This window comes from Lipophrys pholis (assembly GCF_963383615.2).
Source record: "Lipophrys pholis genome assembly, chromosome: 9".
Taxonomy (NCBI): domain Eukaryota; kingdom Metazoa; phylum Chordata; class Actinopteri; order Blenniiformes; family Blenniidae; genus Lipophrys; species Lipophrys pholis.
The window spans coordinates 22,510,193-22,529,168 of record NC_137639.1 but is presented as its reverse complement, the minus strand read 5'-3'; the positions used below and the strand labels follow the sequence as shown (position 1 = coordinate 22,529,168).

Sequence of the window (18,976 nt, the reverse complement as noted above, 5' to 3'; positions counted from 1 at the left end):
AAATGGGTTTATAGTAATGTCATGTTGAATTAAAACACAAATAGCAGTTTTCTGGTTAAACCAAACATTTTTATTGAGATTTTTGACAGAACGAGGAACTCTCAAAATCCCAGAAAGTCATCCTTCTTAATCTTCCTCTTCATCATCAGCTCCTCCAGCTCCAGCCTGGCCCTTCTTGGCATTCTTTCTCTTGACGCGACCTGGGCGTCCGCCGCCGTACGGCGACCTCAGGGAGAAGTCGATGTGTTTCTGGCTGTCCAGGCGAACCACGAAGGAGGGGATATTCACCACCTGCTTGCGCACACTGTCAAAAGGAATGAGAGGGGACTTTAGCGTGTGTATTCATTCGTACGATATTCTGAAATCACAGCTGTGTTAACCCAACTCCAACACGAACAGTTAAGTAACATCACGGCAGGCTTCATTGACGAGGAATTCTTGACACCATAGTGAATCTGAATAGATACTTTAAATCATCAGCCTGCAACACCACATTGTATGAGGTGTAGTGAACAATTGCCCGAGGTGCAATCCCACACCTTACCTGACAGCCACCACACTGCAGCAGCAGTTTGAGCCCTCGGCGGCAGGATTGGCTCTGGGCAATGTCTACTGACAAGGTATACGGTTTTGATACCGAATTGACCTTGGTGAAACGTTTAAATGATCTCAGCGTAGAGTGTTAAACGTAGATGGCCCTCTGATGGAAGAGGAAGCATTGAGATGAGTCCCCCAGAAGAATTGTGGACTCTCAAAGACGTTTGTGTTTCAAGACTGCGTGCTTACCGAATATGCCTCTGGCGGATAAGGACACGGGCATGGTGGATGCTCTTGGCAAGACCAAGCTTGAAGACCTGCGTTTGCAGCCTCCTCTCCAAGAAGTCCTCAACCTTCAGACCCAGGATGTAATCGAGCTTCATCTTACCCTCGTCCAGCACACCGATCCTCACCAGACGTCTGAGCAAAGCATTACCTGGAAATCAAACATTCTCAGTCAAAATCAAGGGTAAACATAAAGTACATGCAATATTAGTGAAATGGGCCTCATTCACGAGGAATTCGTGACACCATTATTAGGTCTGACGGAATGTTTTTAAATCATCGGCCATTGCACAAATAGATTTTTTGTTCTTCTCCAACACACCTTCAAACAGACGCTTGGGGTCCTTCTCGTCCAAAGTGAGCAGCTCTCTGGCAGCTTTACGGATCTTTGCCAGAGTGAACTTCACTCTCCACACCTCACGCTTGTTTCTCAGTCCATACTCGCCTTAACATACATGGAACAGAACAAGTGTTAAGTCAGGGTTAGCTCCAAGGGCAACGTCACATGTAAACAGACATTATCTGTCAATTTTCCAACTGCATACTGATGGAAGAATAATTTGTATAAAGCATACCAATGAGTTTCAACTCCTGGTCGAGACGAGACTTCTCGAAGGGACGTCGGGGGGTGACGTATGTCTTGCGACAAACCCAGCTCCTGGCAACGGGCATGGTGGCTTACAAGTGCCTGCAAAAGCAAAACATAAGTTAAAGTCTAAGTTAACACAACTTTAGCATAGTGTAATAGAGCTTTTCAGTTAACACCATTTTTAGGATTTACCACTTCACTGAAAGAAATTGTTTAACAATGAAAAGAATTGCATTTAATTAATTCAGTATTTGTTTGCATTACAGACGTATGCCAACCATGAATAATTGAAATGCTAAAATAAACTTAATGATCTAATGTTTTAAGATTTGAGTTATCATGCAGTCTTTGTCCAAAACAGCTCATGCCACAGAGTTAATGGAGAGCATTTGAAATCACTCAATCAGGACCCATTAGAAAAATGGTTTTAATTAATATCTACATATGACTGTAGCTCGGATAGAAAGACATCTCAGTCATACAACAAACTTATTATAGTTTCAAATAGGTAGTAACGGTCCGTACTAATTCAGCCAGATTCTCAGGACATATACTCTATGGCATTTAAGTCATTTTTTAAATAGAACTGGTGTTAAATCCGTCAGATGCATCGCCACTAAAATGCATCGGAACGATGGACCAAATTAAAAACTCAACCCAAATGGAGATAACTTGTGGAAACGTGCTAAACCACCAGGCCGCAGCTGCACCGCGCCACGTTGTGCGACAGGACACGCTAACGTTAGCATCGCGGCTTCACAGTTTCATACGTTACAGAAACGAGCCGACTAAGCAAAAGATACACAAATAGATATAAATCAGAGTCGTAAGAAGTAAATTAAAGGGAAAAATCCCCAGCGACGGGTATGCAGTGTGATATTTGTCGAAGGAGCTGCCGCCGCATACCTGTCTCGCTCAGGCTCGCGCAGTAAAGAGGAAGTTAAAGGAAGCTCCAATAGATTTATATGAGGCGGGTAGACTACATTTCCCGTCATGCCTTTCACAAGAGAAACGGAAGTGGTGCTGTTTGTTTGTCGCCCTCTGTTGACGAAAGATAAAATAGCTGAAAGCAACTGAACGGACTTCTTCAGAATAACACTGAAGCACAGAGACGAAGCATTAGAAAGCCTGTGAATGAAAACATCAGGCATCGGCAGACCTTCAGTTGTTTCGAACAATGGAGAAAATAACATTATAATACACAAAGAACACTGAATGATCTCAAGTGCCCTCAAGGTTACCACGTGATTTCTTCACGTGACCTTATATTGTCCTGAGTTGTGAATGTGAGCGTGTTTAGTCGTCTGTCCCTGTGTTTGTCCTGTGATGGACTGGTGACCTGTCCACGGTGGATCCTGCCCTCACACATAGTTAACTGCTCCAGTGCCGCACGGCTCTCAATAAGATAAAGCGTAGTGGAGAAGATGGATTGATGTTGCATTCCAGAAAAATGGCTGTAAACATTAGTGGGTATGAGGCCCCTCGCATTAACATGTCGACGTGGCAGTGGTTGGAAGTAAATTAATAACTATAACTACCACGATTGTTTCTTTGGATACTTGTGCTTTTATGAGTATGTTTTTCTTATTGTCTCGAGGCCTACATGTTTGCAATCTTATTTGATTACCACACAAATGATAATAGCGAGATGGTAAGATTACTTTAAAATGGATCATTTCAATCGTACCAAAGTAGGATTTACACCACATGATCTCCTTTCTATCGAGACATTTCTGGCTATTGTAATTTTGATATTTTGAAGGAGAAAATACCAACTTCATCTCCACATTTGTTTACTGAAAAAAATAGCTTTGTAGATTGTTTGCTTTTGTCCTGTGCTTCTCTGGTAATTTGATTGTGTTTACCTTATTGTTGTTTTGTGACTTTTTGTGATTGTTCAGCATGGCCGTCTTGGCTTTTCTCGTCTATTTTTGTTGTTTTATTGATCTTTGTGAATGCTCTGTATATCTTTATGGGTCCCACTGGAACAGAGGACAACGGGAATGTGCTATTAAAAAAGAAAAAGAAAAAAAGGATGTCTGACAAGTACTGAGAAATCTTGTTTGACAAAGTGTGCGGGAGTGAGCGAGCTAAGGTGGTAAACTAAGAGAGAAGGACATGGGCGACTATTTATAAAACTGAAACGGGACCCTGAGCATGTGTTTCTGTCTGTCAGATTACACGATCAACTCATGGACACACAGAAGCTTGCTTGCTTTCTCTTTCACTGCCCCATATTCTGTCTTTTACAGGCTGGGAGTTGATTACTTTGTGGAGTTTTCGTCTTTTACTCACGTGCGAAGCGAAACAGACTTGAACTTTTCTCTGCCCCTCTTCCTCCTGGATATTCAGTTTCTTCCTGTTGGGATTTTTTTCTTCTTTTTCCCCCCCACCCCTGCCTTCTCCTCTGGGTGTTTGTCACCTCTTCTTTTCCCCCTTTGCTCTCCTTCTCCTCTTCCTTCCGTCTTCCTCCCTGTGTGGTTTTTGGGCTATGCTCTCCTCACCCACTGTGATCCTGCAGCCTTATGGACTCCCTGTCTACCCACAGACAACCACATGCTACCCCAGCATAGTCCAGGTAAACTCCTCTTCATCTCTTCTGTAACTCCACAGCGTCACATAAACGTTTGTCAACATTCTTCACAAGCCAACATCATTGGAGTCACCATTAGGAAGCCTTTAAGTCATGCGAGTCGGGACTGAGTAACAGCAACACAAATAAACAATTACTTACAGCTGCAACCAATAATAATAATAATAATTTGTATTCCCGACTCTTGGGTTTGCTGACTGAAGATCTAAAACACTGACTGACAGGTCACATTTCCTAAAATTCCCAAAGTAATGCGTGGATTGATAGAACGGAATATGGACTAAAATATATTGCGAGAAGTTTCAACACTCACTGTTCTTGTATTTATTAAAATGATTGCAACTTTTGAACCGTTGCTTCATCCTAGGAGAGGTCACGCTGTTTTCCTCAGTCAAACCTTTCAGCTGTGACGACGTTCTCGTCGTGACAGTGTAGCTTAAGAAAACCACAACAACAAATTCACACCGAGAAAACGTTTAAATCGAGCCGAGAACCAAGTTGTCAACGTCCCCCAGGTGAACGAGTCACGACTTTTATCTCAACTGAATTTATTTAATTTAGTTTAACGAAGAAGTGCTTCATGTCTCAGCTGAGGAAGCCCAGTGGGAGCCTTGCAAAACACGGCATTTATTTAATAATAAGGACACGTTAGGGGTTATCTTTAGTCTGCTGCTCTGAGCGGGCCCAGCAGACAGTGTCCCTGACATACCAACAATGCCACAGCGCATCTGGTATCTGTCTACCTTGTCTCTGTTCCTCACACCAGCTGTATTTTTAGCCTTCCTCTCCTTAGCAGATTATCACAGGAGGAGATTCTGTCACCTATCTGGTTTTCTGCCGGTGGCCGAGCTTAGAGTGGGTGTGAAACCTTTAACTCTTTCAGCGTGACAATCACATTTTGTTGTTGTTGTTGTTTAAATATAAAAAAGAAGTGACTAATATGAACAAAACAAGAGTTTAGCGTGACGTTGCTTGAAGGTGACTCAGACTGAAACATGAATTTGAAGCCTAAAGTTTGACACACTGACACACTTGGACACATTTTCAGTCGTTTCCTTTTCCTTCAGAAATTCCTGATTTGAATGAAGTGAAGCATCTGTTTTAGACGAGCATCCCGCTGCAGCATCCTTGGCCTTGGTTTCATTTTCAGTAACTGTAGTGAGCCCCTCCACCCTCCACCCTCCACCCTCCACCTACCTCACACCCCAGGATTTACTGCTTCTCTTTATTCTCATATATTCATGACAGCCGCTTTCAAATCTTTTAATAGTAGAGGGCAGGATGGATGGATGGATGGATGGATGGATGGAAAGGGGAATATTTAGTTTCATTTAGTACAGTACATGTTGCTGTCATTTTGTGACTTGGCCAGCACCGAAAGGCCACATCTGCAGTTAGTGTCGTCTTGTGTAAATCCCGCGGCAGCTGTCCCAGCAGGCACCTGGCTCCGAGCCCACGACCTCTGACCACCAACTGACAGCTGAGGGCCGAGACGAGAGGAAAAGGGAACAAATGGCAATCAAAAAAAAAAGCCTGCGAGGAGGAGGAGGAGGAGACGGGGTGTCCGTGCGCTTGCTGACACTGCGATACTGACGCTGGAGACAGTGGCTGGTTGTTCCAGTCTGAGGGACAACAGAGACCGAGAGGAGAGTTGACAGTGACGTCCTGCAGGCCGTGTGAGCTTCACTCATCTGTCACTGCTTTTATCTGATGAGGGGTGTCCAGACAGGGAAGTTGGTTCTCAGATTAAAAAAAATAAATATATATATATATATATATATATAGGGACACAATGCAGACGCAGGTTTGTGTGACAGGTTTGGAAACATGCTGTCGATGATAGTGCGGCCGGTGAGAGACGTAATGCAGATGGACACGCAGTCAGTCACTTCCCCCACAACTGTTTGAACAACTGTTGCTCTGGTCTGTAATGAACAGTTTTCACTCACGTCATTCGTCCTCACATGATGACTTCCTGGAATATTACGACTATTGGATTAATTGCCGTCACATTGTGTACACACATCATTGCCTTATACACATAAACTATTTTAAACTCTTCCGTGTTTATGGCGGCGACACGACAATAGGAAACACAGCGTTCATCCTTTCATCACGGCCTGAAGAAAGATGAAATGTCTGACGGCTTTTTAGTGTGATTCTCCTTTCCACTTACTGACGAATCCACCGTCAGTGGCAGATGAAGGTGAACGTGATGGTGAAATGGACTTGACATTGTTTTATATTTCCGCAGAACAGAGACACTTTAAAATGAAGACAGCACTTGCTCATATGGCTGAAATTACATTGACGACATCAAGATTTATTTGTATTTTTGGGCGTTAAAATAGTGGAAAATGATGACGATGCAGAAATTAGTTAATAAAGTCCCTAGAAAAGTCAGGAAAATAAGTCTTGTGAAACCTGTTAAACATTTCAATATTGTTAAACCAAACCAACTTCTAAACATTTGTTTACTTATGACGACGCGTGTCGTTCATTCCTCCTCCATCCCACAAAGGTCCTCAAACGCCTCTAACCCCTGCGGTAGTTTCAGTCGCGGCTCACTAAAACCTCATCCTGTAGCAACATTTGTGTCATGAGAGGATGAAGATTTAAAGTTCCACCTCGTCTCGCTGGTGGTGTATCTTTATCCAGCGATCTCTATTTTTTCACATCCCCTCAATGCAACAGCTGATCAAAAGATATACGAGACATTTTGACACGACAGCAGAGAGCTTTTTAATTATAACGGGGGCCTGTAAATCCTGGAGCTGGCAGACACACTTGTGGCATTTTGACTGTGGAGAACATGAGGATGTTTAGGATACAGAGACGGGGGAGCTCCTCTAATCTCTCCGCCGAAAGAAAATGTTGTCGCTACAATGGAAACTTTCAGTGTTAAAGCACCTTCTTTTGTGGAAATCTGGTGATAATAAGTCAGAATTCAGCGAGAGATCGTCTGCTTGCAGACATATTGGAATTTTACGGGACTGTTTACGTCCCAGCAAGTCAAACAATTGTCCTCAATCATTTTTGTTTAGTAAATCTTAATAAACGATGTCAGAACCTCTCATCTCAGTCAGATCCTCACATAAATTCACCTCCACAGCAGTGTTTAAAACCCCACCAGGTTTGTGTGAAATCCCAATATACACTGTTGGTAAATCAGCAGAAGTTGCACAAAATGTTTAAAAGTGAAGAGATGAACTATGATTCAAAAAGCTGATGAAAGGAAGTTTTCCTGTGTATGTTATGTCTACTGGATGGTTGTATATAATGAAGCATGAGCTCAGAAATTTGAGTCCAATATGAGTTTTTTATTTCCACTTCTGGTCTGATTGCAGCTGTCGAACAGAACAAAACCCCGTCATGTGCGATCGCGTTACAGAGAAAAGTGATGAGTTACTCAAACTGCGGCTTAACTCAGAATAAATTCAGGCCCGGGATTTTAACGAGGTGAAGAAAACATCTCGGTAAAGTTGTAAAACCATGTCGGCCTCTCGTGGTCGATATACTTAGAGTCGACCTTTAGCCCGATACACCGATCGCTGGAGCATATTCATAAATACTTCATCTGGGAAGAAGAGCATGTGTGTGTGCTCTGCACTGTGCATTTTAGAGGAAAGCTGTCGGGGTGGGGGTAAAAGCAGGTGATTGACAGTTACAGATGTCCACAGCTGGTGTAACACCCCCCCGGGTCATTTGGCTGGGGGCGATCATTTGATGCGATTGGTGGAGAAGTAGAGCTTATGGTGCAGTGGGCGGGTGGTCAGCTGGCATTAAAACATGCAGGAGTTGTTGGACAATGCACAGGAGATCGAGGAATGCAGTAAGGGGGTAAGACAATACTTTGACTTCTTAACTGGGGAGATGGATTGTAAAGATGTTCCTCTGCTTCTGTGCTATTCCCGAGTCCACTACAAGAAAATTTTTTTATATAATTTCTGTTAATTTTTGTGATTCTGTTCACTACCAAATGTCAGGTTTCTCTGATTTTAAATGGTTTTGATTTATCTCTGCAACTCAGGGCTGATCAGTGTGATGCTCTACCATCTTAACCTTCAGCCAACATTAACTTAACTAGTAAAGGTGCAACAATTTGCAAAGCTACCTAGTCTATAAAGAAATTTAAGGTCAAATCATTTTCTAGAAGGAGCCTTTGTTTGGGGGGGGGGGGGGGGGGATATCAAGAAAATCTACTAAATAACTTTTGCTTTACCGTATATTGTGAGAAAGAAATGAAGGTAAAAAAATGTATTGAAAATTTAGTTACTGTGAAAAGAAAGTGTTCACTCGAGAATAAAGTCTATAAATTTGCAACGATATTTCCAAAAATCCCTAAACGATTTGTTCAGATCACTGAAAAGTGTGTGTGTTTGTGTGTGTGTGCATGTTTATGTCACAGTTTATGCAGGTTAACACCATTTAAAATGCTCAGGAAACAATTGATGAACTATTAATCAGACAAACCAAGTGATACAAAAGTGGAAGATGGTGTTAAAAAAGCAAAAATATATAAGAAACTCAACAAAACTCGTTCCGGGTAACGAGACAATAGAATACTTATGAGATCAAACCTTCAAACCCTGGCAATATGAATTGAGCAAATACTGAAACAATGACTTTTTCATCAAGCTGTAACTATTGAAAACTCTTTTTATATATATATTATAAAAGAAACAACAAATATGTTGCATGTCTGTTTCTTTAATCAAATCAAACCACAAAGACACAAGTCTCGCTTTAAGAAGATTAATATGAAAACTATCAAGAGTGAAATATCTTAAGATTTCTAGAAAATGTTAAAAAATATATATTTTTTGATGCACTTTTTTGTAGAAAATACAACTCAGTTCTGTGTGTTTGCAGATTTCCACCATCGGCCCAAAGCAACAGTCTAAATCTATAAATAGTTTTTGAGATATTAATCAATTTGATGATCTGCTCACAGGGTTTCTTTAGAGGGCATCACTCCTTATAATACTAATCCTCAAAAGTAAAGTTGGTGTTCGGACCTTTTTAATAAAATATGTGTATGTTGTCATTGAGGTTTGTGTGCCGTGGATCTAAGGTGTAAGATTAACATAGAAAAGAGGCTTTAATGTCATAAAAACATCTTTCAAAATAAAACAGTCAAAGGTTAAGCTGCATCGTTTTGTTTGCAATTTTTTGTAAATTTCTTAAACATTTATTGCTTTCTCTCTCTCCATCAGGGGGCCCCCACCCAAGAGGCGGGCCCCGGTAGCGGGGACCCCACCCTGCCTCAGGTCTACGCCCCGCCTCCCTCTTACCCCCCACCCGGTCAAGGTCCACCAACATCTGTGAGCCGCCTGCCGACCCTGGACTTCACCTCCGCCCACCCCAGTTCAGAGTACCCCGAGCACCCCCAGCTCCGAGTGTACCAGGGCCCCCAGCTCGACGGGGTCGACGGCCTGACTGCCAGTAACACGGTGAGAGTCACACTGTGACGTCTGTAAAGGAATCCGCATCACGACAGGAGCTTAATGTCCCAATAAAACCTGATCCTCAGCAGGTTAACGTGAGCCGCGGCTCCTCTGCTGCCTCAGGTAGAGCTCCCAGACATCCCCGCAGAGCCGCACCAGATAGAGTTTCATCCTATATTTAGAGCCCCACCTCCACTCTTCTGGCCTTGTTTGGAAATGCCGCTCACACTCTGTACAGCTGGGAACAGCTGAGAGGAGATTTGTTGTTGAAAATAAATCCACACTCTTCCTTCTCCCCCGAGTCTTATTTAGACGGTTGTAAATCAGGTCACCTTTCAGGACTCGAGCTGGGAAATCCTGTTGATATTGACCGTTTACAACAAAGAGGTTTGTTTACATGTGTTGGTATTTGTGTGATGACGTTGTGATTCTTCTCACAAGCCAGAAAAACCATGGGATTTCTGATGCAGGGATATCCAGGGAGTTTCTCCAGGTCGTAATGGCTCATCAACTCACAGCCGAAAAACATGTTCAAACAATGAATTTTAAAAATTGTGTCTTTTAAAAGAAATATCTGAAAGTGCTCGACAACTATTTCAACCTGTTTTCAATTAAACAAAAAGATTTTGGTACGTTCTTAAAAATTGTGTTGAGTCCATGAAGAAACCCACAAAGCACTATTTGTCCCAGCAAATAGAGGGTACAAGAAAATGAGTACATAAAGTACATAGAGTTCATGGTCTATTGAAATAATAATAATAATAATAATAATAATAATAATAATAATAATAATAATAATAATAATAATAATAATAATAATAATAATAATAATAATAATAATAATAATAATAATAATAATAATAATAATAATAATGTTCTTTGTATAGCACACTTTAAAACCAAACAGGAGTAACAACATAAAACACTTTAGTAAAAGTAATCAAATTAAAACCATCATAAAACTACGCATTAAGATTCCTATTGACTCCTATTATGTTTCCGTTCTTTTGAGAACCTCAGACGGATATTTTTGGTTTTAACTGATACATCTTGACAGCGTTCATGAATTACTTCTCAAATTATACATTCAGGGAACTTAAATCTACTAATCTTTTTTCATTGGAGAGGCACAGTTGTCTCTCAGAAAGAGTCGGGTCCCCTTCTCTCTTTCATTAGTCAAAACAAGTTAGAAGGACAGCGCTCTAGATTTGAGGAAGAGACATATTGTAGTTTTCTTTGACCTTCATTAATAATTTTGACATCCTCATAGACGGAAAAACACTCAACTCACACAATTTCATTTGGAAACAGGTTGAAATGTTTTCCCTCTCCTCTGAACAGCTCTATAGACAGAAATCCCTCCGTTCACGGTCCAGAGTTCAGCTCTGGCTGTGAGCCCGGCTCCTCCACACTGTGATGAAGAGCGAGCTGTTTTTACTCTGATCAGCGGAGGCAGGGCGGCTCTGCGGTCCTGCCTCCGCAGCACATTGCTCTTCCTCCACTCATCAACGGTGTTTTGTGGCCCCATCTATATATTTTATTACTAGAGTCCCTGACAAACTCGGGTCCGTGCTGACGTCGCCGAGGAGGGAGGGGGTCAAAAGGGGGGAGGCTGACCAGATGACCCCCCTTTTCCCCTCTGAAATATCGCTCAGGTCCAGAACACAATTCTGCATCGTGACATGACACCACCACCCTACTCAACCCTGTGTCCCCGCCTCCCACCCCCCCCACCCCCCCCCACCCCTCCACCCCTCCACTCTGGCCTGTGTGTGTGGTGTGCGGGTGGATGTGATGATGGTCTGCTGTCCACAGTAGCTGGCGTAGTGTCCTCCTGTGTTTATGTGTTATTAAACCGCTTCCCCGGGTGAATGAGTGTCTGTTCCCTTTTTTATGCCCCCCCCCCCCCCCCCCCCCCCCACCCTCCCCACCCCAAGTTATTAATTATGTCCCTTGACAAATGAACTTTAACCTTTGGCAGAAGCGCAGCACCGTGACGCCAGACTGACCCTCCGGTTTTGATCTCTGTCCCCTTTGCCTCTCCCTCATCTCCTTTTAAAGCTTTTTGCGCACCTTCTCTCTGTCTTGTTCCCTCTGGTTTCATTTGATCTTCACTGCTGCACTCAGGCCTTCTTCACTGTTTATCCGCCTCTTGGTACTAGATTGCTAATACTTGGGTCTGCAGTTCTTTTTTTTTCCTTTTCCATTAGAGTAGCACATCTTCCAGTGATTTTCCTCTGCTTTTTTTTTATTCATTTATTTTCCACTCTCTGCTTTCTGCTCCCTCTCTTTCTCACGCTGCTGAAGCTCACATTTTTATTTACTTATTTTGCAGATCTTGTCACGTTTATGTTCTTGTATTAATTTTTTTCATTCAAATACATTTTAACACTTCCTCTTGTAATATTTGACGACGCTGCGACAGTACACGCACACACACACATGCGCGCACACTAGCATCGTGGTGCATTGTGGGATACTGAATGTTTTTTTGGTTTTCTTTGGCACCTTAGTCCTTGAATTGTTGTGCATGAGGCAGTTTCTATATCTTGTCACCTAAAATTGGTTGAATTTTAAAACAGCTGATAACATCCGCGATGTAGGGAAATTTGCAACTAAATTTTAATCTGAGTTCGTGTGTCTTTTGGGGGGAGTAAATTAAAAGCGATTTCCACTCTTTACCACAGCTGGAGTGAGCACATGTAGTGATAATACGTATAGAGTTCATGTCGGTGTGGGGCAGTAGTCCTTCTGCTCCCCTGCAGGCATGTATCCAGACGCCTCACTAAAACAAGAGCCCCTTTCACGCCTCCTGACATCTGCCTGACAGGGATCACTGGTTGCTGAATGCTGGTTGAACTTGGTTTGGTTCACTTGATCTCATGAAAATGATCCGTGCTTAATGCCATGTGATGCTTTTACGCGACTGAATCTTTTAAACAGAAAATTCTCTCTGTGAGATGACTTTGTTGATTTGACCTTGTTGTTGTTGTTGTTGTTTTTTTCCTTTTCCTTTCCTTTGCTTTTCTCCTGATGCCCTCTCCCCATTTTTCTTCACATCTGTCTCATCTCATTCACACCTTTTCCCGCTTTTGTTCTCCACCTTTCTGTTCTTGTTCGTTCTTCACGTCCCTTCACCTCATGTCTGTTCTTCCTCCTACCACGTGCTCGCCTCCTCCTCTTCCTCCTCTTCCTCCTCTTCCTCCTCCCTATCCTCGTCCTCGTCCTCCTGCTCCTCCTTTCCCGTTTCCCCCCCCCCCCCATACTTTCTTACTGTCAGGAGGACGTTTTGGCCCCAGTGACCTCTGACCCCCAGTCCCTCAGCGTGTCTGTGTCATCAGGGGGCGGGGCAGGAAGTGGGAGTGAGGAGGAAGGGTCAAGTAAGAACCAACCTAAACGTCTCCATGTCTCCAACATCCCTTTTCGCTTCAGAGATCCAGACCTCCGCCAGATGTTTGGTGTAAGACATTGACCTTGTTACTAATACAAACACACACACACACACACACACACACACACACACACACACACACACACACACACACACACACACACACACACACTCACCCACACACTCACACTGCTCATGTTGTTGGACTGAACTGTATTGACATTTAATAAAATGTCTAATGCTTGCAGCAATTCGGGAAAATCCTGGACGTAGAAATCATCTTTAATGAGCGAGGGTCAAAGGTGAGTGACCAGCAGATGCGGCTGTCTAAATGAACTGAAGTTTAGATTAGCTGCACCTTTTCTATACGAGGAGGCGGCCTTACAGTGATTGTAAAGAAATATTGGTATGTATGATACAGAGCTGTAATAAAACAAAACCCTTCACGGGAGTCGTCTTCCCCCCCATTTTCCACGCTGACCGATCACTTCCAGTGATTTCAGTTCGTATCAAGCAGACCAGCAAAAAGAGTCAAACATTACTCACACTTCTGTTTCACCTGAAGTTACAATCTTCAGCGTCGTGCTCGGCTTTATAATTTATCCTCGTACATTTTTCACAAATAAAGATACTTCTATGAGATGACTATGTTGTAATTGGTACAATATAGATAAGTAGATTTGATGTAAAGCGCTTTAGATTTCTTTAATGTTGAATTGCGCCACGAAAACCAATCTGTTTTGCCTTATTTTAAGTATTTATTGACTTTTATAGGTTGCACTCGTTAGACTTATGGTTTTACTCCACAGATTCTACTGGCCCGTGTCTGTGAGACAGATTTGAACTGGCTGTGTCTGTTCAGTGAAGCAGAAGTATTATCACAACTGAAAACTGACAATGAGATTCTCTTCACAAAATTCACCAATATAACCGTCCATCCACAGGGTTTTGGATTCGTCACTTTCGAGAGCGCCGGCGAAGCCGACCGGGCGAGAGAAAAGCTGAACGGGACGATCGTGGAAGGGAGAAAGATTGAGGTGGTTCAGGTTTTTAGGCATTTTCAGATTGTCTCACCCACTTTCTCCTCATTTCTGTTTTTGTGTGACTCTCATCTCTTGTGACTCGCCTCTGCAGGTTAATAATGCCACTGCGAGAGTCGTCACCAAGAAGCCCCAGGCGCCTCTTGTGAATGGTGAAATCCCGAGTAAGAAAAACCTCATAAATATTCACTCAAGTCATTTTGGATTCTGATAGATCTTTGGAGTTTTTTAGCTTCTGGTTAATTAATAAAAAGAATGAAAGAAAAAAAACTGAGCAATATCAGAAAAGAAATATATTTTTTGTGTGTCTTTGTAGCTTCTGGGTGGAAGATCAACCCTGTCATGGGGGCAATGTATGCACCTGAACTCTACACAGGTAATGACACATTGATATATTGATATAACTGATGGATAAACAAAATTGTTCACTTCATTCCCAATACTATGTGCTTCTTTTTTAACCTTTTTGTTAATTTTTCCTTTCTAGTTGCCAGTTTTCCCTACCCTGTAGCAACTCCGACCTTGGCGTACCGCGGCTCTGCACTGCGGGGTCGAGGTCGAGCCGTCTACAACACCATTCGTTCAGCTGCCGCCACACCCACTGCCATGCCCGCCTACCCCGGGTAAGACTCTTCCTCCTCCTCCTCCTCCTCCTCCTCCTCCTCCTCTGAGAATGTTTGATATAAACATTTTGACCATGCTTTCTTTCTGTCCAGGGTTGTATATCAGGATGGACTTTATGGAGCAGAGCTTTATGTGAGTGCAATAATTTACAATCCTCACGCGTGAGAAGACGTGAAGTTGTTATTAGTTGATGTGTTCATGTCTGTAAATCCTCCCTGTGCAGAGTGGATACCCTGCAGCTTACCGAGTGGCTCAGTCAGCGTCTGCTGCTACAGCAACCTACAGTGACGGGTGGGTAGAACACGCACACGCACACGCACACACGCACACACACACACACACACACACACACACACACACACACACACACACACACACACACACACACACACACACACACACACACACACACACAAAAGCCGGTGACAGGTTTGTAGATATTTCTAATAATCAAATATGACAATTATATTCAACATTTCCAAAAACCTATGATGCCGTTCCAAAGAAAAAGATGGTGAATTCACTTCACTTACATATCTTAATTAAAGCAGAGGCTTTATACGTAATAAGAGCAATAAGTTTATCAAACGGGATTTCAAAAACTTCATCCTTGTTAGAATTTCTTGGATTTTAGGGGCTTTTTTGGAAAATTACCCATGGAGGATTTAATTACAGAACCAGTGTAAAACAGTCGAGGGAACCTCCAGAGGCCACACAACACAACCCAACGCCGACTGTAGGAGTTTTATGACTTTGTTACTTGTTGATGAAACTAGTCCGGGAAATGTGAGACCCTCTTTTCACTGAACTTAACTTTAACTCTGCTGATTCCAATGTAATGGCTAAAAGCTGTTGACGCACCCACTTCAAACACCAGCTGGTGTAACAACATATTTTCACTCGGCTGTGTGTTCCTACACTGCAAATCTTGTTTATTTTTTTTAACATTTTGCATAAAAGCAGGTGGCGTCCCGGTTTACTGAGGTTAAAGCTGTGACCTTAAGTTCACTGTTTTGAACTTATACTGCTTCTAGAGCTCCACTGTTAATGCCTCAGAAAAGTCCTTAACGTCCAGCTGCTCTTTGGCCATGAAACTTTTCTCTTCAGGTGATGAAAACTTTACTTTCTGCAGCATTTGTTCGTTACACAGTAGATCTCACCATTTTTGTCTTGTCAAATGGATGACCTGCCCCATCGCTGCCAGGCAGCTTAATTATTAAATAACAGAGATCAGATGAAGCTACATCTGAAGTCAAACTGACTTCGTTCGTTCAATAAGCAAAAGTAAACACAGACTATAAAGAGGTGGGTCTTGATTCGCTTCTTCTCCCTGTTTGTGTGTTCTGGAAGGTACGGACGGGTTTACGCCACGGCTGCAGACCCCTATCACCACTCGGTCGGACCCACGACGACATACGGCGTGGGCACAATGGTGAGCTGAGTCAAAAACACCCGGCTTCTGTTTGGAGGTCACGGCAGTGAGCTCCGGCCCTCGGTCACACCTGCTGTCCTGCTTCTGTCAACAGGCCAGTTTATACAGAGGAGGTTACAACCGCTTCACCCCGTACTGAGTCCGCCCGCAGAGGAGAAAGACGTCTCTCTTGAACTCTGCGACTGGCTGATCCGGGCGTCGCTGCGGGACCGGTCATTAGACCTCAGATATGTGAAGGGGGGAAGGAAGGAAAAAAAAAAAAAAAAAGAGAGAAAAAAAAAAAAGATGGTGCAACTTCCTTTTTCTCCATCGCAACCTCTCGTAGAGAGACTAAACAGACTGGAGTGGTAAATCCTGTAGGACCCATTTATACTGTCCGTCCTGCTGGACGACACTTAGCACCTGGGAGTGGATGTTGTGTAATTTATAGACAGCTGTTTGAAACCTTTCACTGAGTACTGACTCCTGAATTTAAAGTGGACTGATGTTGGAGAAAGAGAAAGAGAGAACTGGTGAAAAATACTGTGAGATAGAAATATTTTGTGTGTAAAATCTGGGGGGGTATTTTTGTTCGGTTTTTTTTCCTCATGTTTCAGGGGTCAAACTGTACAAACACTTTGTACGATGTTCAATGACTTATTTTTGATGGCAGATATTTACTGTACGTGTGTGTGTGTGCGTGCGTGTGTGTGTGTGAGAGAGCGCACATGAGGTCATACATTAACATTATCCAGTCCCTCACGCGACTGAGACACGATAACAACCGCAGAACTTCTGACTGATGTAGATGGACTTTGTTTTGTTTTTAGCTCTCTAACAATCTACCTCTCGTACATGTTTAGCTTTTCTTACAGCCGTCTGACTGCAGTATTTAAGACTTCCTTCACAAACTAACATGTCTGGTTCCTGTCCGCGGGGCCTCCACACCTGCTGCCATTTCATTCGTTTTCCCTCCGCCCGCACAGGCCCGTTTGACATAACAAAGCTGCTGTTTTATATTTGTCACTGGAGGACGGACGACCTGCTCAGAGGCTTCTCATCAGTAGAAAATGATTTTCCGACTATTTGCTCGTCTACATGCTGCCAGTACCTTTTTCTCTCGTCTTCCTCTGAATCGGTCTCTGCTCTGAACTATTGAGTGACTTCGGTTCTTGTTTCCCTGTTTTTATTTCTTCCTTGGCTTTGTCTTTATTTCACTCATTTTCTGCTTTGGTTGATGTTTACCTCTCAATAAAACTATTTCCCTTCTCCTTTTCTTCTTTATTTATTCAGTTTCTTTTCCAAATCAGTTTGTTTTTGAAATCTGAAGGTTGGATCTCATCACATCACGTGTGTCTGGATCTTTGCCATCAGGCCTCAAAACAAAACTGAAGCTGTTCTTGTTAATGCTCTTCTGTGTTTTGCTGTTTCTGTCATTCAGTCTGTAGCTTTTTCCCCCTCACTGATTTCTTACCTAATCTCAAGTATTACTTATATGGGTGCATCTTAAAAAAATAAGAATATAATGGAAAACACGGTTTTCCCATAATTCCAGTTAGATGATGGAACCTCTGTGTTCTTTTATACATATAAATTAAAATGTTTAATTTCACAATGATGAAAATCAAATTGTTCTAATATTTCACCTGTTTTTTTCATAACAATCAAATAACTATAGAGCTTAAATATCACAATCATAATGATAAAGAACAAAACTGACAAAGCAATTAACTTTTCAGTAACACTTTCATTTTTGAGATGCATCTGTACATGGAGTCTCTATCTTGATATTTTCTGCACTTTCTAAACTTATAGTTACATTGCTTTATTCTCCCGTTTTAACTTCATATATATTTTAGGGTTTTTGCTGCTTATTCTCCGTTCTCTTAGAGAACTACTTTTTAATCACCCGCTAACTGTATTTCCATCTTCCTGCATGATGCTTAGTTTTCCATCTTATATAAATCTAACTTTGTCTTTTTCTCATATAATATAGTTTTTTCAGCTTTTCCTTTTCTTGGCTTCTTTTATTACTTCTTGCAGCTCTACATCAGCTTCTCTATTTTCTAACAGATTTTTTACACTTTTTTTTTTTTAGTATCTATAGTTGCTTTTCTTTTCTGGGTTCCGAGTTTATGCCGCCAAAAATATATATACTTAATAGGTTTAAACTGTGATAATCATGACATCCTGTTAATATCAGGTGCTGGTTTTCATGATGAATTATAAAGACTAAAAACAGGCTTGACAGATTTCAATTTGCGATTATAAATCTGAATAAATTAGGTTGAGGGTGTTCATTCTGAATCATTTCATTTTTTAAAGACTTTTGAACCTTCTTTTTCTCTCTGCTGAGCCTTTTCTTTTTAAACTGCATGCACTCATCTGCCTTTCTCCTCCCAACTCTCCACTTGTGCTTTCACATATTATTTAACTCTGCTCTTTGGCTTCTGCTGTTCTTTCTGTCCTTTTTCCACATAATGGAACACTAACTTATTTTTCCAGCTGCTGTATTTAATGACTCAATTGCTATTTTGATCCACAAATATGTTGGCCGGAGCAGAAAAATGTCGAGGCATCTGAAGGAAAAGTTCCCTCTGACTCGTGGCTGTAATCGAGCTCATCTCTCACTGCGTCAGACCAGAACTCTTTTGTGTGAAACTTTTCTAAACTGCTGTCATATTAATGAACTCATCACTTCTGACGTCAGTTAAATTCCGAATAAAATGAACCCCAATTTTTTTTTTGCAGTTCATTATTGACTTTTATTAGATTTTTTTTCTCAAAAAAAAAAAAAAAAAAAAGTAATATTTACATATTCACAAAATGGCAGTATTATTATATCAGATCTGTAGAGGAGTTGGCTGGGGGAGGGGAGGGGATGGAGGGGAGAGGGTCATTGCAGAAACACCTTTAGTTGTTAGTGAGCTGCAACATAAACTATGAAAGCACTGCAGACGCCATACAATACTTACTAGTGAGTGACCAACAGCAAACAGTCACAAACATACTGGACAGAAAGGAGGTGAGCATGAGAAGAGAGAAACCAGTGGAAGAGA

General features: G+C 42.0%; 2 protein-coding genes across 4 annotated transcripts; one reads left to right on the top strand and one right to left on the bottom strand.

Moving 5' to 3' along the window:
- Positions 1 to 44: 44 nt before the first annotated feature.
- On the bottom strand, positions 45 to 2,351 carry rps9 (ribosomal protein S9). 2 transcript variants are annotated; one of them, XM_080471730.1, is made up of 5 exons: positions 2,318 to 2,351; positions 1,398 to 1,510; positions 1,145 to 1,267; positions 787 to 973; positions 45 to 700 (listed from the first exon to the last, which is right to left on the bottom strand). In XM_080471730.1, exons 2-5 carry the CDS (start codon positions 1,492 to 1,494, stop codon positions 670 to 672), a joined length of 438 nt encoding a protein of 145 aa, XP_080327856.1. In that variant the 5' UTR covers positions 1,495 to 1,510; positions 2,318 to 2,351; the 3' UTR covers positions 45 to 669. The 2 variants fall into 2 exon arrangements, with proteins under 2 accessions (XP_080327856.1, XP_080327855.1); XM_080471729.1 differs by having other exon boundaries at positions 45 to 304.
- A 1,234-nt stretch (positions 2,352 to 3,585) lies between these two features.
- On the top strand, positions 3,586 to 17,192 carry rbfox1l (RNA binding fox-1 homolog 1, like). 2 transcript variants are annotated; one of them, XM_080471727.1, is made up of 12 exons: positions 3,586 to 3,989; positions 9,221 to 9,457; positions 12,732 to 12,911; positions 13,091 to 13,144; positions 13,787 to 13,879; positions 13,977 to 14,046; positions 14,199 to 14,258; positions 14,370 to 14,505; positions 14,599 to 14,638; positions 14,730 to 14,797; positions 15,857 to 15,938; positions 16,033 to 17,192. In XM_080471727.1, exons 1-12 carry the CDS (start codon positions 3,903 to 3,905, stop codon positions 16,075 to 16,077), a joined length of 1,152 nt encoding a protein of 383 aa, XP_080327853.1. In that variant the 5' UTR covers positions 3,586 to 3,902; the 3' UTR covers positions 16,078 to 17,192. The 2 variants fall into 2 exon arrangements, with proteins under 2 accessions (XP_080327853.1, XP_080327854.1); XM_080471728.1 differs by lacking the exon at positions 3,586 to 3,989 and adding an exon at positions 7,563 to 7,844.
- The last annotated feature ends 1,784 nt before the right edge of the window (positions 17,193 to 18,976 follow it).

Bases quoted from the DNA above. Each gene is read 5' to 3' on its own strand.
- rps9 (XM_080471729.1), bottom strand. From the start codon at position 1,494: ATGCCCGTTGCCAGGAGCTGGGTTTGTCGCAAGACATACGTCACCCCC. The intron at 974-1,144 runs GTGTGTTGGAGA...TTTGATTTCCAG, and splicing joins CCCCAAGCGTCTGTTTGAAG to GTAATGCTTTGCTCAGACGT. The intron at 305-786 runs GTAAGCACGCAG...TCCTTTTGACAG, and splicing joins ATCCGCCAGAGGCATATTCG to TGTGCGCAAGCAGGTGGTGA.
- rbfox1l (XM_080471727.1), top strand. From the start codon at position 3,903: ATGCTCTCCTCACCCACTGTGATCCTGCAGCCTTATGGACTCCCTGTC. The intron at 14,259-14,369 runs GTAATGACACAT...TTTCCTTTCTAG, and splicing joins TGCACCTGAACTCTACACAG to TTGCCAGTTTTCCCTACCCT. The intron at 15,939-16,032 runs GTGAGCTGAGTC...TTCTGTCAACAG, and splicing joins CATACGGCGTGGGCACAATG to GCCAGTTTATACAGAGGAGG.